Genomic DNA, 17,546 nt, shown 5'->3' with positions numbered 1-17,546 from the left:
GACACGGCACTCCTCGTCGTACCAGCTGTTCTTTTGTACTTTCCGAAAACCAATGGTTTCGGTTGCGGCTGTACGTAAAGAGTTTGAAATGCCGTCCCATAGTTCCCTTGCAAAATCTTTAAATTACAATTTTTATAAAGTTATAGTTTCAATTATTTACATACATAATACATTATATAAATCATTTACAGATTATCACGGTTCATCCAAAACTTCCATTCAAACCAATAGATACTAAAGTATCAAAAACAAAAGATGCTTGCCTTTCATTATTTACAGCCATGCATACGGGCGTATGTGTGATTGATCATTTTTCCTTTCTTTTCTTTTAAATATTTAAACTAGTTAGTTAAGCTTGGAGCGCCCGCAAGTGGTTTTTTAATATTTTTAGAGTCGACACTAGTGGTCCCTGGAAAAATATTCTGGCAACACTGTTGAGTGCAAGTTGTGTGCGAACAGTTGGTAGCGAATTTCGTTGCGCTAATTGATACGTCAAGGGGTTAATGCATATTTATAGTACCATTATATTGAAATTGTTTTTAATTTCATTCGTTTTATATATATTTAACTTTTTATTACCAAATGACGGATTCCGTTTTGTTTTGATTTAAAATTCTACTTTCCTTTTGGCACAAGAAAATTTAATATGTTTTTAAACAATTGGAAATTTTTTTACCGCAATTGAACTAAGATAAAAATGTTATCGTTTGGTACACAGCCATGGTGTAATTTTCGTAAATTTTTTTTGTTATGTGGTAACGTTTAGGATAACACTAAAATGCTTTGGAAACGGAACGTTTCACTGAGAGAGCCTTTTTGTTGATGTTTAAATTATTGGCTTTTCGCTTAAAAGATATTTTTGGAAATATTTGTTTTTACAAGTATATAACATATTTTAAAGTTATTTTGTTATGAATATTTCAGATGAAAAATAAATGCAAATTGACGTATTTTAATGGAAGAACACAGATAGGAAATTGTATTTAATATATAAAAAATACACCTACCCATTAAGAGTTCTTCCAACATTCTAAAAGTGGTATTGAGTTTTTATTTTGTAATGTGTCTATAAATAAAAGTTTTAATAAAAAATTAAAAATGCGGGTGCAAAGTATTTACATTTGGTTTATAGTTTGGCCAATACACACGTTTTTGGCAAACATTGTAAATTCTTGTCCGGTTAGATGCCAGTGTAAAGCAGCCTCCGATAATAGCTCTCATGTACGAGTTAAGTGCGGTGGTATTACAGAGTCACCTATCTCCAATTGGGAAAACCTAGACTTTTCTGAAATTGGACAACATATGATTTCGCTGTAAGAAAATTTTGTTGTATTTACCAAAAAAAAAAAAAGGATTAATGGTTTMTAATATATTTAATAGTGACTTAAGCAATAATGCATTTACTAGCATCCAAAGTGACGATTTAAATAGTTTAACACAGCTGAAACGGTTAGATTTGTCTTCGAATCTGTTGAGAAAAATTGACAAGGACACATTTGGAGCATCACTAATTAATTTGGAACGTTTAAAACTGAGTAAAAATGCTATTAGGCATATATTTTCTGGTTCTTTTGAATTTATGCAAAATTTGAAGTACCTGTAAGTATCGAACTTGAACGTTTTTTCCACCAAATTATGTTTAAATATATAATGCTTTTCAGGGATATTTCAAATAATCCCCTAATATGCAACTGTGATTTAGTTTGGCTCTTAGCGTGGACTACTGATCGCGTCATAAAAATGCAGCCTTCACCTAAGTGCGAATCACCTGTATATTTTAAAGATACTTTCTTGAAAAAGTTAAGGGTTGGCGTGGATTTACATTGCGAATCTCCTTTACAAACATTTTTGGAACTAATACCATTAAAAAATCAGGTAAAATATAAAGAATCTTATGATCAGAGTAAAGTTAAATTTTGACATGATCGCCAAGAGGTATCCTCAAGATAGTTACATAACATAAGTATATTAAAGTTATTTAGAAATTAGACCACAATTTCACTTATTGGCATGTTTTACGATATATACATATGTATGTATATCGTTAAGGAAAACGTATGGAACGAGTAATATTAATATTTATGTAACTAAGTTATACCATGGTCAAATTATATTTTCATACTTTTGAAATTCAATCAAAAATTCGATGGCAATATCCTTTACATGGTAAAAACTCTTTGTTAGAAAACGGCGGAGTAGAAAGGTTTCAGATATACAAGAGAATTTAAACACGACACTTCATAAACGCTTGAAATATATTATGTTAGTTACCATTACCATTTCAACAAACCAATCAATCATCTAAAGATCTGTACGAGCTAAGCTCGTTTCTTTATTTTCGCATCACTGGAATCAGCGGCTATAATACATGTAGATACGCATGCATTAACTACACATAATTAAATACAATCGCTACATCGCAATTTAAGTTAATAATTACATTAATTTGACGAAATATTACCAGTTAAATAATTTTCTTTGCATTCTAGATTGTTTTTGAAGGAGATCAACTAGTACTAAAATGTCGCGCTCCCCGAGTTGCCATAGAGGTAGCTCGAGAATCAGAAGACATTCCTTCATCACGAGCCCATATCTTTTGGGGTTGGTCAGAAAAAGTTCGACGCTTTAACTCAACTGATGATATAATTTACAACGACCCAGAGAAAGTTTTTACCGATGTTAATATCTCAACAAAGCACATCTCTGACTCTGGTATACTCAATTCTATCCTTAAAATTGAACAAATTTCTAAAAATCATTCTGGAATGTGGGATTGCACATTAAATTCACAACAGGCAAATTTATCGAAAGCAATTACAGTAGTTGTAATAGCAAAAGACACTACATACTGTAAAGCCACAATAGTTCGATCAAACAAGGGAACTTATTACTGGCCCCAAGCTATACGTGGAGAAACTGTTAGTCAGGGGTGTGCTGAAAATGAAGAGCTCATAGTCACATACAATTGCAATGCAAGGGGAGAATGGGAAAACTTAGATACAAGTGTTTGTCCTTTTGTAAGTGAAACTACAAAAATTTTAGAACATTTTTCAAAAATGAATTTTACAAAAAATAATGCATTCGAAATTGCTGAACGGCTACAAAATTTTACACAAACTCAAATATATTTGAATAATATAAAGGATCCTATGGATTTGGAGTTCATTGCTCGAACTTTGAAGAAATATTTGGACTACATATCGTATAAGCAGGATATGCCATACTTACTACTAAGTATGGTATCAAACCTTTTATTGCTACCGAAGAATCTATTTGAAGAAGCGCAAACCAAATTTGAAACATGTCTTAGTTTTTTGAATACAATCGAAACAGCATCATCGCATGTTCACTCTTTACCCCCCACTGATCAAGACATCAGTAATGACCAGTTGTCTATTTCCAGAAATATTTTCGCGGACTTTTTCAATATTCATGTTGATTCATTTACTGGCTTATCGTGCACATGGCTAAATAGTGTTACAAACTTAGAGCATCGTAACTTTGAATGTAGCACTTCTAATGACACGTTTCCGATGTTCGAGAGGTATATCGATGCTGCTATTCAGATTCCTGTATCTTCCATGTTCGATAAAACTGAAAAATCAATTAGACTTATGGTTGCACTGTTTCGAAATGGAAATCTGTTTGGACTTATGGACAAAAATAATAATTTTCCAGAAGTACAAAGTTTACAGCTGACATCTGCAGTTATCGGAGCTAAAATATCAAAAGAGTCAATGAAGTCATTACCGTTAGTTGATATAAGTGATAAAATATTCATCATGTTACGAGTACATCCTTTTCATAATGAAAAAAGTTCGCCGATACCAGCGTGGTGGGATGATAATTTAAATATTTGGAATCCCCGGGAATGTCGAAGGTTGTATTTTCACCGTGGCCTATTGTTGTTCACTTGTAGTCGGTTGGGTTACTATGGGCTCCTGCAACGCCCTGAATACCTTAATGACTATATAACTGAAGGGTCAGGAGCTACTTTTAGATTCGCACCTGTAAGCGTATATATAGGAAGCCTAGTTGTTTTCTTATGTTCGTGGATTAACATTACTACTTTTGTAATTTTTCGCAAAGCAATTCGAATGAATCGTCAACAAAGACACTCTCTGGTGAATATATGGCTGTCAGTTTCATCTTTATCAGCCGTGTTTGTACTTGGCATATACCAAACAGAATATCCTCATATTTGCCGGGTAGTTGGAATTTTATTACATTACTTTTCTTTATCTGTTTTGTTATGGCTGTGCGTATGTCTTAGCAATTTGTACAAAGGGTTATCCAAAACTTATCAAGCAGCCTCTGAACCTGACGTGCCCAAGGAAGTACAATTTAAAAAACCAATACTTAGTATATACTTAGTCGGCTGGGGTATTGGAATGATAATTTGTGGTATATCGAGCGCAGTTAATGTTAACGAATATGCTTCATATTCATTTTGTTTTTTACATAATTCATCGTCATTGAACGCATTATTTGTTCCGGCTATAATACTTTTAATTTTTCTTATAATACTAATGCTATGTATATATTGTCATATGTCTCAGAGAGTCGTAAATGTGTTATCAAATAAACACTTTGCCGATAATACAATGGCTACCGAAAATATTGATTTAGACTGGCTGGACTTAAAGCAAAACACTGTGTCACGGGTTAACCATAATTCTACAGGGGTCGACCAATATAGAAGTCTTACCCTTAGTAATCCAGTGAGCAGTATAATCGCTGACTTCGAAAGATCGAATATAACACATTTGAGAGCTCATTTACTATTTTTGATCCTATTCATTGTATCCTGGATATCAGCAGCAATATTTGTTCACCAAAGTTCAGAGAATTTAGCGACTAGTCGAATGTACAGTATGGTGTTTGTGGTATCTTCCTGTTTGCTGGGATTGTTTTTAATTCTATTCTACACATTGTCTAGAAATGATACACGAAGTGCTTGGGGGCGAAAATTTTGTTTAACAAATGCCAATTGTAAAAGCTATCAACAGAGTTACTATGATGCAAATGTGCCTTCCGCTTTGCCAGCAAATAAAACCTCAGCCGTTTATGATGTAAGTATGTCCGGTTCCCGAACAAATAGCCAATGCTCAAGACATCGTAGTAGTAGTGTTCGCAGTATGAAAAGCAACTCACATAAAACCGATCAAATTTTACAAAATCTCGATTGTCCTTTACTCGGCACAGTCTCGTCTAACGTAAATCAAGCATCTATCATCAACAATCACCATATGGCTGTCAACAGTCTAACCACTGTCCCCATCACCAGCGAAATACCAAGTGCTGAAATATTTTATAATCCTAATCAAATAATAGTAGCGAGAAAGTTTTTTAAAAAACAGAAGCGCTTAGCAAAACGCAATAATTTTGAACTTCAACGGCAAGTGGACCGTGTTGAATATTTGGACAACGTTAGTGACATCTCATCATTCACAGGAAGTGAAAATGCTCACATTTATTCGAAACGACACAACGCTATTACCCTATTAAGAGGTGGTAGCAAAGTGAACAATACAAACATCTATTATAAATCGAACGCCTATACAAATACTGGCTCTAAGTCGACACACTATACACCAATGGAGAATTATCGAAATGGCTTAGCTATGTCTAGAATGAATTCCGATTGTTCTGTACAAAACCGCCCCTGTGCATCCGATTTTGTTGCAAATATATACACTAATATACCTGAGACAAAAGAACCGAAACATGAAATCATAAAAGTTAGGAACTCAAATCGACCAAATAAACCCAGTTGTGTTGAGACTCTAAGTGAGCGTGAAGAAGAAATTGAAAATGAAGATGACTATTTGGATGAACAAAAAGTTCCGTTATATCAAAATGCATCGGCAGTTTCCTCAGCAATTTCGTTCCCAGCAGAACCGGAATTGCTTAAGCATTCTAGCCCATTAAAGGCTACATCACCATTAATGGAAAATGAAGATGTTAATGCAATGAATAGGGTTGGGTTACCAAGTGTTACAAATTATGAGATAAGTAAACCATCAGAGACACTTGGTTTAAAGCCAGACGAGATTTATATATCGAACGCATTACACATTACAAACCAATTTAACATTGAAGAATCCTCTATGACGGGTATTTTAATTCGACACAACCCAAAACATTCCAAGTCACTTAACAATCTACACGATACCATTGATACTTCAAATAGATTTTTGAATAACGAACATTCAAATAATTCATCAAATTTTAGTTTAGAGAATGGTAGAGTCGGTTCCTGGAATGCCAGTTCCTTAAGTGTACCATTTTTGGTTAGTGACAACCAAAGGACTCCTAAAAGCCGTAAACTAAAACAGATCGAGTTTGCCGATAAATATGAGTCTGCCAGGGAAAATAATGTCTTCAGCATACCACACGCAAATACCGCTCATTCGATTAGTCCGACAAATGAAAGTGATTTGAATTACCAAAATTCAGAAATTAGCATACGAAGTCATGGCTTATACGAACCTCAGCCTGACAACGACTTAAACATTACATTAACCGAAGAGTTTCCCTATCAGTCATCAAACACTAGCGACACAGAAGATCCGCTAAATGATTTTGAAGATGAAAATCCTAAAAGTGATTATACGTTAGGACATCAAAGGAATGAAAACGATCCATCAATTGATGAACTATATGAAGCTATTAAACATCATCACACTCACACCATTGCTACAAGCGTAGATGGAAGCAATAATTTAAAACAAATAGATACCGATGCGGAGCTAGCTTCAATGCCGATTACGACATCTTCATCTCAATCACAATCAACAAGCCTTTCGTCATATAGTATGGTAGCGAAACCGCTTGTAGAAGCATCTAATGATGCAGTTGAGGATGATAGTAGTCAAAGTAGCATAATTTCTTATATAGACCAAAAAGTTAAGAGAAGTTAGAAATTAAGTCTCCATTGCTGAAAACTTTTACGTTGGCTTGCCAAGGGTGTAATGTTATTGCCAATCCAAAGTTAAGCTGTTCTATTTACCCAATTTCATACTCAATTTTATATTACATAATGTGTGCATATTGCATATGTATGTTTATCGAGAAGCAATATAATTATTTAAAATAAGCAAATTTACTTCGCAAATGTTGGCAAATTGCGCTTTTCCGGCTAAAAGAGTATGAATACAAGTGATTAATTAAAGCTTACTGTGATGAAATATTTTACAAGCGACCACATGGGCTATTATTAAGCTTGACTTACTCAGCAATTTTTAAGTTTTTATAACTTATATACATAGGTATGTACAATTGAAAATCATTGTTTTTAATATTTAGGACACATTTTATTCTGATGTTGGAATCCTAGAGAACTGAAGTCATACAAAGAATATTACATAAGTTTTTTTCTAAAAAGTATCATATTTCGTGTCTATAATAGAAACTAAACATTATAAACATAATTATTGAATAAAAAAAAATAACAGATAAGGCTGTTTTGGCACTGAAGCGGAGGCAAATCAGTTGAGGGCAAAATTTCTTGACTGCTATGCTTCGTAGCCAAAGATGTAATATATAGTATAAATAATAGTTATTAAATAAATTCGTAAATAATTTGTACATTTTAATTGGTATTATGTTTTATGTTAATAGCTTTAAGATAAAATAAACACAAATTTTAAAAATATTAATTACGTTACTCTTGATATTGGTTATACATTTTATTGGGAATATACAGGTAAGTTTAAATACAACATTAGTATGTATCTCAACAGATAGTACTTCTATACGTATACAGTTGGGTGCTTCAAACAACTCATATCCCCTCAAATGTTAGTGATTGACAAACAAAAAATCCTCAAGAGAGGCGATGTAGCTTAACTCTAAGGGGTCGCTATTTTTTTTTAATAGGTTCCCATACATTTAACATAGGAATTTTCGTTTTTTCATTCAAACTAAAATTTCACCAACTAATAACCATCACATATTCAGAAAGTTCACTTTTAAAACATTTTTACGACAAAGTTGGGTTATGTCAATTAGGAGATTAAACATAGTGATATGAAATTTGGAATTTTTTTAATAAATATAAATTTCTGATAATAATAATTTTGTCGCGGGAATTTTTAAAGTTTGGTTATTTTTATGAAACGAAAATTAGTTGGTGAAATTTTAGTTTGGATGAAAAACGAAAATCCTGTGTTAAATCTATGGGAAACTAAAAAAAATGGCGACCCCTTAGAGTTAAGCTACAGCGCCTGGATTGAGGGAGGATTTTTTGTTTGTTAATCACTAACATTTGAGGCGGTGAGAGTTGAAAATAAAATTAAATTTTTTTTTTTTGAAGCACCCTAGTATACAAATTGAATATAGACATATTGTGCCCTCTGATTTTTCCACATCATTTTATTCAATGATAAAGTCTTTAGAAAATCTAGTGCAAGTGTAATTTAGTGTAGCGTTGCTCCGACTTCATGACTGCTATTTGAAAGAAGGTCTCCATAAGACGTTTCGATTGTCTTAACCCGTCATTACTCTACAAATTTCTATATTTTATTCCCTTTTCCTCTTATATAGTAAGAGAACCTATTGGGAAGGAGTGCTCTGGCATCATCGGCGGGACAGAGGACTCTGCCGTTACAACAACAACAACAACAGGCACCTTCTTTTAGAAGTTTGTATTTTATTTCTTTTCCTTTAATACTCAAAAATATTCGAACTTTATTTCGATCGCTACTGCAGTTAGCTTCCCGACACATTCCCATGTTATGCAATATTCGGTAGTACATGATTAGTGCAACCTGGCTGTCAGTGCAAATTATTATACGCTGATTAATAATCATTATCTTGAGTATGACTTCTGTGTATGTGTCTAGTTTATGGTAGCGTGTCGGTTGTAATATTGTTGCATTCTGCATCAATTGTTGTAATTATAAAATAAAACCTTTATAATCAAGTTTTCATAACTAATAACTTAATATTCTTGTAAAAAATCTGAAAAAATTTTTCATAATCATAAAAGCATATAAATACTCGCAAAGTACATAATCACCTTATATTTAAAATACAAATTTTTAACTCTTAAAAATATAAAGATAATTGCAAATGTTAAATACTCAATTACCTGTGGTTAAAAACTGCGTTTACCGACCGATCTATTTGTGATTCAAAAACGATTACATATATGAAAATATTTTTTTCTTTATTGGTGTATAAATTAACATCATATTATACCTGGTCTAATAGTATGGCATAATTAAGAAAAATAACGAATTGCCATTAATGAAGGGGAATTAAGTAAATAATTTATTTCATTAATGCATGTACCACGGCGTTAACGTTCAGAGCTTTAAGATCTGAATAAGTTTGTCCGGTTCCAACAAATACAATCGGCTGACCGGTAATATAGGTCATGGAAATAGCAGCCCCAACTTTATCATCTATTGTATCGAATTTTGTAAGCACAATTCCATCTATTATATGAGGATTTTCATTTGAAGAGTAATCTGCGAGAGATTGATTAAATTTAACAAGTTGGTCAACAGCTTCATTCCCAACAAGCGCTTCGCCAACAAATAATACCAAATCGGGATCGTTTATTTTAATTAATTTCGATAATGATCTCATAAGAGGCTCATTGTCTTGCATGCGACCGGCTGTATCGATCAAAACAATATCAATGGTTGTGTCATTGGCATATTTAATAGCTTCCATTGCAATTCCCGCAGCATCTTTTCCATAACCTTTCTCATAAAGTTGAACCATGGTTCGATTGTTATGTCTTTCTGGAGGGTGCAAAGCATTTAAATGACGAGTATGTGTCCTAAGTTGTTCCACAGCGCCAGCTCTGAATGTATCGCAGGCAGCTATTAGAACACTAAAATCGTTTTCAATTAGCCAAAAACAAATTTTCGCCAAATTTGTTGATTTTCCTACTCCATTAACGCCACAAAATGCTATTGTATATGGTCTGCCGTTATTTTTAGCTTCCAGAGCATCACGTATAATGTCTATTCTCCTCTTAGGTGACAATATACGTACCAATGAAGTATTTAAGGAGTTTTTCACCAATGAAGCAATTGAATCAAATGTACCCAATGATTTGCCCTCCAAATTAGTAGCTACAGAATCGCACAACTTGTAAGCAATGTCAGCTGCAACGTTTTTCGATATCAAATGATCTTTCATTTTATCAAGTGCTGGCTGCAGTTCCACTTTTGACAAAGTTTTAGAGCCAACGATCCCTTTAAAATAAGACAAAATGCCGCTAGTTTTCGGTCCGCTATTTGGGATACCTCCCTTTTTTTCGTCAAGTTCTATTGAATCATCATCGCTTTCAACTTCTAGGTCTTGAATGCGACCCTGCATTGTACCAACAATCTGTAAGTAAAGGTAATCATTAGGTATTGGCATATTGAATTAACCATTTATCATAATATATGTCATAATCCGTTTTTGTTAAATATAGACCGTATTCATACACTCAGTATTTCTTTTAAAAGTTTGGTATATCTTTGGGTTTCCCCAAACAAGGATTTTTAGTAAAGGAAAACAAATGAACTTACGTTATTTTGTACTTTTTGATATTGAACATCCTGGTGCTGATCTTTTGATCTATCTAATATTATCGCATCCTTTGAACTACCTCCCAAGTCCCATACTCTTGGTTTTTTGCCAGCTTTTTCTGATGCAGTTGCTTTTGACTTTAGTTCTGTGGGACTTTTTTTGGCAGCCATTTTTTCTTTTAATCTCTTGCGGTTTTCCAAAATTAAATTTTCTGTTGTTAAATTACTGTCTTTGGCCTTAGATGTTTCCTGTATGACAACTTTTTTTACAATATCATTTTTATTATTATCATCATACATCGACGCAACATTTTTTTTTGACTTTGTGGATTCATTGTAAGAGCGCATTTGTTTCGGTGCATTGCTAACTTTACTTGCCGACTTTTCTACAGCTGTCAACGTATTTCGAAATTCTGCATTAAAATCGTATGGTGAAGGAAGTCTTTGTTCAGATGATAACACATCAGAAAACTTTCTTTTGAATTCCTGCTGCAGTTCTCCAAGAAATGCATCTAAATAATTTAATTTAATAACTTTTTGAAAAACAGCCGCATATACCAATTCCAATTCATTATCAAGTTTATATTGTACAGCTAAATTATCCTCTTCAAAATATTTACATTCCGTATTGCGATCCTATAAATATTTACTCAATAAATAAAGCTTTAAATAAATTTAAAATTCAACATACCTCAAGTATGAAACTTCTAATAAGATTATTTATGAAGGCAGAGTAAGTTATTTCAGAGGAATTATAATCCCAAAGGATTATACCTCCTTTTGTGAACACTACTACGTAATCCAACATATCAAATAAATTAAATATGCATCCCCTGACACGTCACAGCAGAAACAACCAATCTTCGTAAATTCATATAAACATTTCAATCACGTCACTGATGTCACTATATACATTTCAACTGTCAACTAAAGGTAGGTGCCAGATAGCTGATTTTACTGAAAGCCGATAACTTAGTAAAAAATAAAGCCAGGTACTGTGTAGACTTTGGGTAACGCGTTATTGCGATAAGTTGTCTTCGTTGAAATCGTAGATTTAGGTTGTTGAGCAGTTTAACTCACTAAACCACTGTATTTTGCAAGATTTCGCGGTACAAAAATGACACTTTATAACCACTTCACCGAAGTGAATTGAAACTGATCCACTCTAAATTTCCCAGTGGGACTCAGCCTTTACGTCATATGTTTTTCACATTTTCATCGCAGCTGATTTTGACACTACAAGTCGTCAAAGTGAAAAAATAAACACAAAATATAAAACAACAAAAGTTAACAAATAAAAAGAAAAAGACAAAAAACCAAAAATTGCAAATTAATATAAATAAGAATAAAAAATATACAAAAACAAAAGTTGATAATGGCAAAATGTGAAAAAGGAAGAGAATTATTTAGAGTGAAGCTGCCGAGGGACGATGGAGTCATGTGTGGAAGTTCACGCAAGTGAGAAAAGTTCTCTGATCGTCATTCACTTGAGAGTGAATGAAACTATTTTTTACATATGGTTCAAGCAGCTCACGACTTCCGGTCTTTGACCAAGTATCCTCTGGGTAGCCTAAGAACATCCGTTTGAAGGCGAGCTATAGTGAGAAGGAAAAATATCCCCCTTCACAGGGTTGACCGTTGGGTTTCTAACTCTCCACGTAAAAAGCGTCCCCATTGAATGATTCTTCTTACGAACMGCTGCAACCCAAACCATTGGTTTTCGGAGAAAGCAAAAGAACAGCTAGTACGACGAGGAGTGCCGTGTCACAGCGGAGAGAAACAGACTGCCTACCTCACAACGCATATAAAGCAATAGCAACACGTTTTTCTAATTCTAAATCCAACTGAGTCGGGGTACGTGATCGAAGTAGAAAGATGAAAGGACCGTACCTTTCGTGCTCTGGTGGCAGCTTATGTTCTTCTTCGTAACAGCTCGCTTCTACACAGCCCGTCATTACTTTCAATTTTTAGTTACAAAAGCCTGAATTTCATCTATGCTTAAGAGATTTCACAGCTAACAGTTGTCATTTCATGCTCTGGTTGGAAACTAACCAAGACTCCTTCTTTCGGTAAAGTTTACCAGAACTGATGTTGAAAAACCCATTTTTCAACACATTAAAAGTAGATAAAGTTCTGGTTAAACGCTTAAAGCTTAGTATCGAGCTCCCAGGAAATGTAAAATCTTCATATAAAAAAGAGCTTAAGAAACGGTCAAGAAACTTTCCTGCGATAAATTCACTTGTGCTAGTATGCAGCTCTAAAGTAATCTAGTACTATTTTTTAATACTTTTTTCAATAAAATGCGAATATGGCAAACCTGGTTTTGCGAAGGAACATCGAATCAACAATTGTTTCTTGAACGAAWTTCAAAGTAATTGTTAAATTCATCATAAATTAGTTAAATTCATTATTATGGATTATATTTCATTTTGAAATGTTGTATAAAACTTACCAATCATCAACAACATTCCTTAAATCGCAATGAAATTTTTATGTTACTTCACACATACATACATACATAATACGCACAATGTTTATTTTCTTTGTTTATTCYCTCTTGCTCTTCTATTGTAGATCATTCACAATGCGTAACTAGCTGTCAGAGTTACTYGRAGAAATAATGTAGTTTTTTTCTTGAGCAATTATTTGAGAGTTGGATACCAACCTTAACCAAACACTGAGAAAACGGACCTTCAGATCAATCCAAATATTTTTGGTATTAAGAATTTCGTCTATTTTCAGTCGATGTTTCAATATGTTAGTCAATAGAATCCAATTGAACTCCCTACCATCAAATAAGCCAAAGTTTTATTTACAATTAAACTGCTTTTAAAAAAGGTTTGTTTGCAGATTGGAAGCAATTTTGCTTTAATTCGATAAGGAACATTAACGCAAACTCTTCATTTCCTTGCTGTTGGCAATTATCAAAATGTATTTTAAATAATTTTAACTTTGAGCTGGCATAGACTACGTTATCTATGATTGCTAAGAACGTTTAAATATTATGAACACCGATTAAGCGCGTAGTGAACGCACAAATGGCTGATGAGGGGCAAAAATAGAGACTATAACGACCCTTTACATTCGAAACACTTCCCACAGTTACTTAATATTATACTTATATAGCTGTTTCCGAAATGCCTCGTTCAGCTTCGGGATATTTCACTTTTCTGTAAATTTATATAAAATAACTGAATAAGATATCTTAAATAAGTGCTTAATGTGCAACTACACCTGCTTGATAGTACTTGAAATTTTTTGATACTCTAGTCAACCCCTCAGACAAAGAGTTGAAGGTCGTAATCCCACAACAAAGTTGAGGTTTGAGAACACTTCACAAAAGAAGTTTTTTTTGCGGGTTGAGTTGACATCGGCAAAACCGAATTTCAAATCTTCAACTAAAATTCAGAATATGTTAGCAACTGTTGCATTTAGTATATCGGTCAATCCACCGTGAATTAACATATGATTGTGTTTTGTTGCCAGCTCAGAAAACAGATCAGGGTGCCCTGCCAGCTGACAAGTGATAGAGCAGGAAAAGAGATTCTGATCAAGTTATCTATGCCTTCAGGATGAACGTTCAAAGCTCAGCCGAGCGTAAGGCTGATTTTGAACTGTGCTGATAGAATTTAGGCAACGCAGAGTGGATACAGACTTAGTGCTGAACTCCACGCGTAGTTGAAAAGAAGACTTGACTAAATGAATGAATGAATTTTACCATTTGTATAAAGAATAGAGAAACGAGGATAATACAATTAAACTTAAATCAACAAGAGCTACTTGACAACAGACAGTATTTGAAAAAAATTGATGTCGCCTTACTAAGCGAGCAATACTGCCAGCGTTCGGAAAGCACCTGGACTACAGACATATCTGGCAAGGCCGCAATATGGTCATGTAAATGATAACCATTTATGTCTTGCTCCTGAGGTCATAATTTTTTCACATGGGCAAATATACGAGGCATATACTTTATTAGCTGCTATGCTCCTCCCAGTGCCTCAATTAAAGATTTTGAAGACTTCCTTCTGGAACTTGCTCTAGAAACGAGAGGCAAATCACCAATTATATCGCAGGCGACTTCAATGCATGGTCGACCGCTTAAGGTAGTAGGCGCACAAACCATCGTTGAATAGCGGAATGCAAAACACTTTTCAGAAGGGAAAGCTCTGCCATTCAGCTAGACGCCGTCTACAACGTAATCAATGGGAAGAAAATGAAAGCAGTCTCAGAGAAATATTTAAAAGTCAGAAGAAGCTTCTAAAATCAGCCATTGGCCGCAGTAAAAAGAAAAACTTTATGAGGAAGTAAACGAAGATCCCTGGGGAACAACATACAAAATCTGTATGTCTAAATTCAAAACTAAGGCACAACAACCCAAAAGTGCATCGTCGAAACTTTATTCCCAAAACACCACACTATTTCTTATGCTAAGCCCCGAACCGAAGTCGTAGAGCCACCACTGACAGTTAGTGAAGAAGATATATTGGCCATAACCGGAAAAATTAAAAGCAAAGCGCCAGCATTAGATGGCATACCAAACAGAGCATTAAAGGAAGAAATGACTTTGAAACCTAAATTGTTCGCAGAAATATATAATGTGTGCTTAAAAGAAGAAATATTTCCCGACCCATGGAAAGTTCAGCGTTTGGTTCTACTCTCTAAACCAAAAAAGCCTCCGGAAGAACCTTCATCATATCGACCTCTGTGCATGCTTGACACTATTGGCAAGTATATGAAAGTATAGTAAGAAACCGCTTGAAGTTTGTAATCCAGAAAGATGGCGGATTATCAGGAAGGCAATACGGCTTTGTGAAAAAGAGGTCCACCAAAAATATTGTGCGCTGAACACCCTGGATGTGAAGAATGCCTTCAACTCAGCAAAGTGGGCAAACATAATCAAGGCTCTGTAGGACATGCTAGCTTCTCAATATCTTATGGAAATTGTCATAAGTTATTTTGAAAACAGGCGACTTTTATTCTATACAGATGAAGACAGAGGTAGCTCTTATCTCGAATGGAGCACAGGAACTCTCGGTACTAGGCCCCCTCTTATGGAACATAATGTATGATCGGGTACTAAGGAGACACCAACCGCAAGATATGAAATTAGTTGCATACGCAGACGACCTTACTGTGGTAGCAGTTGCTAAACACCTGGATGACCTCCTATACTGCAGGTAAAGCGAACAAAATCCTGAATACCTTATCAAGAATGTTGGCAAATAAAGGCTGCGTGCGTTCCAGCCGGCGTTTCTTACTCGCAAAGGTAATGAGATTGGTTGTATTATATGCAGCTCCAATATGGATCCAGGCGCTAGGCATCAAAGCAACAGCGGTGGCAAACCTCACTCAAAATGCGGATATCCATTCCTGAATCGACAGACGACATGGGGACCTGGATTTCCAAATAAAAAAAAAATAATAATAAGTAGACATGGATGCTTTAGAAGCTATCTGAACACAGGACATTAGTCCGAATTTTCAGTCGTGTTTACTGTGCTGTGAAGACTCTGAGCATGTTTTCTTTTATTGCCCGCACTTTATAAGTGCAAGAGAAAAACTTAAAACTGCACTCGGTGGTAGTTTTACGGTAGAAAATTTGACAACACTCTTGTATCAGTGCACTGAAAACTGGAGAGCTGTTAGCGAAGCGGCAGCCTCAATCATGGCAAAACTGAGGCATATAGAGCAGAGTTGGCGCCCGTCAATCCGTGCTATAAAAGAGACTTCAATGTCTTATCACTTCCTAGAAGTAATACTTAATCAGGAGGTTCAGCGTATTGCATCGAAAACTTACAGGGCTGGAGTTTTTTCGTTCATTCGGACGACATGACCTAGACAGCGTAGCCTCTGTCTTTTAATTCGCTGAACTATGACAATGTCGTCGTATCTCTCATACGTAACCATCCGCAAATGCCTTTTGGTTGTAAGCAGCATTTTTCTGCCATACCGTCGATGTATTACCCTGCGAATGATACTACTGTAGGTGTCCATGAATGGGATATACGGTTTCGCTTTTATGTAAACTAGTTTCTTGAAACATTCGTTAAGATACGTTGCCCTATGTCTTCATAACGTTACTGTCTTTTGACAACTACCTCCGATTGAATGAATTTTATTACACTTTATACAACATTGTCGTTTCTGTGGGAATGGACATTTGCTGGAGAAATACTTAGGAGCAGTGCAATTGTAGCATTTTAATTGTGCTTGTGCGTCGTTTTGTTTCGTTGCATATTTTTCGTTATTGCTGTCCCACTTGTTTGGTTGACTCGATTGCGGCTCACTTAGCCCTCCTCGATTAATTAAATATTCCTCAATAGCATCTAGTATGTGTTTCATTTTTGTGAACTTCATTGATGCAGTGTATAGTTGGAGTTCTCGATGCTTTAATCTAGCTCTTGCGTAGCGTATATGGCTATCTCACTCAATTTGTATCGTACACTTAGTGCCGCCACTCGAAAACAATATTCTTTTACGACTTCTTTTGGTTTCCTCGTTGGCCATCGCTTAATGAATTTCCGCCTCGTCTCGGTCCGAACCATTGTATAAACCTACAAGTAACCAATCCTTCATTTTTCACTAACACACTCGCAAAAATCTACTACAAATTAGGCACTTGGTACGGGTTGTCCCCAAATATTCTACTACTAAAACGTTCAAATGCCTCAAATCTGCTATAGTGTGTTGCCGTGTTAGGTTTTAAAGTTTATAACTTTAACAATATTTTTATAAAATATTCAAATATTTTTCGATTATTTAAATTCCCAAATATTAAATTTAATCAGTTTTGTCCAAAATATTAATTATTGTATCAATATATTATTAAACTTTCCCAATTTTATAAAAAAATTATTTACATAATATTTGTGTAAAAACTATGTATATGATGTGAGCGTTTCTCATATCTTTTCAGACAAGTCTGGGGCATAGGATATATTCGTTGTGTAGATAAAGGGAACTGCGAACTCTTGCCAGTTGACCAGTGTGAGTCATTTTCTAATAGCT

At 34.7% G+C, this 17,546-nt stretch overlaps 2 protein-coding genes across 4 annotated transcripts; one reads left to right on the top strand and one right to left on the bottom strand.

The window, feature by feature from the left end:
* Nucleotides 1-879: 879 nt before the first annotated feature.
* On the top strand, nucleotides 880-7,587 carry LOC108971290 (adhesion G protein-coupled receptor A3). 3 transcript variants are annotated; one of them, XM_018937253.1, is made up of 5 exons: nucleotides 880-1,313; nucleotides 1,381-1,599; nucleotides 1,662-1,875; nucleotides 2,490-4,010; nucleotides 4,090-4,200. In XM_018937253.1, the coding sequence occupies exons 1-5, from the start codon at nucleotides 1,099-1,101 to the stop codon at nucleotides 4,099-4,101; spliced, it is 2,181 nt and encodes a 726-aa protein (XP_018792798.1). In that variant the 5' UTR covers nucleotides 880-1,098; the 3' UTR covers nucleotides 4,102-4,200. The 3 variants fall into 3 exon arrangements, with proteins under 3 accessions (XP_018792798.1, XP_018792799.1, XP_018792797.1); XM_018937254.1 differs by lacking the exon at nucleotides 4,090-4,200 and having other exon boundaries at nucleotides 2,490-3,017; nucleotides 3,404-3,519; XM_018937252.1 differs by having other exon boundaries at nucleotides 883-1,313; nucleotides 2,490-7,587.
* Nucleotides 7,588-9,151: 1,564 nt separating this feature from the next.
* LOC108971287 (signal recognition particle receptor subunit alpha homolog) lies at nucleotides 9,152-11,435 on the bottom strand. Its single transcript, XM_018937246.1, has 3 exons — nucleotides 11,227-11,435; nucleotides 10,536-11,171; nucleotides 9,152-10,350 (listed from the first exon to the last, which is right to left on the bottom strand). The coding sequence occupies exons 1-3, from the start codon at nucleotides 11,341-11,343 to the stop codon at nucleotides 9,277-9,279; spliced, it is 1,827 nt and encodes a 608-aa protein (XP_018792791.1). The 5' UTR covers nucleotides 11,344-11,435; the 3' UTR covers nucleotides 9,152-9,276.
* Nucleotides 11,436-17,546: the final 6,111 nt, after the last annotated feature.

Source organism: Bactrocera latifrons, unplaced genomic scaffold, assembly GCF_001853355.1.
Source record: "Bactrocera latifrons isolate USDA-ARS-PBARC rearing strain unplaced genomic scaffold, ASM185335v1 scaffold_338, whole genome shotgun sequence".
In the NCBI taxonomy this organism is placed as follows: domain Eukaryota; kingdom Metazoa; phylum Arthropoda; class Insecta; order Diptera; family Tephritidae; genus Bactrocera; species Bactrocera latifrons.
The sequence above is the reverse complement of the archived record's forward strand: the minus strand, read 5'-3'. Positions and strand labels throughout refer to the sequence as shown.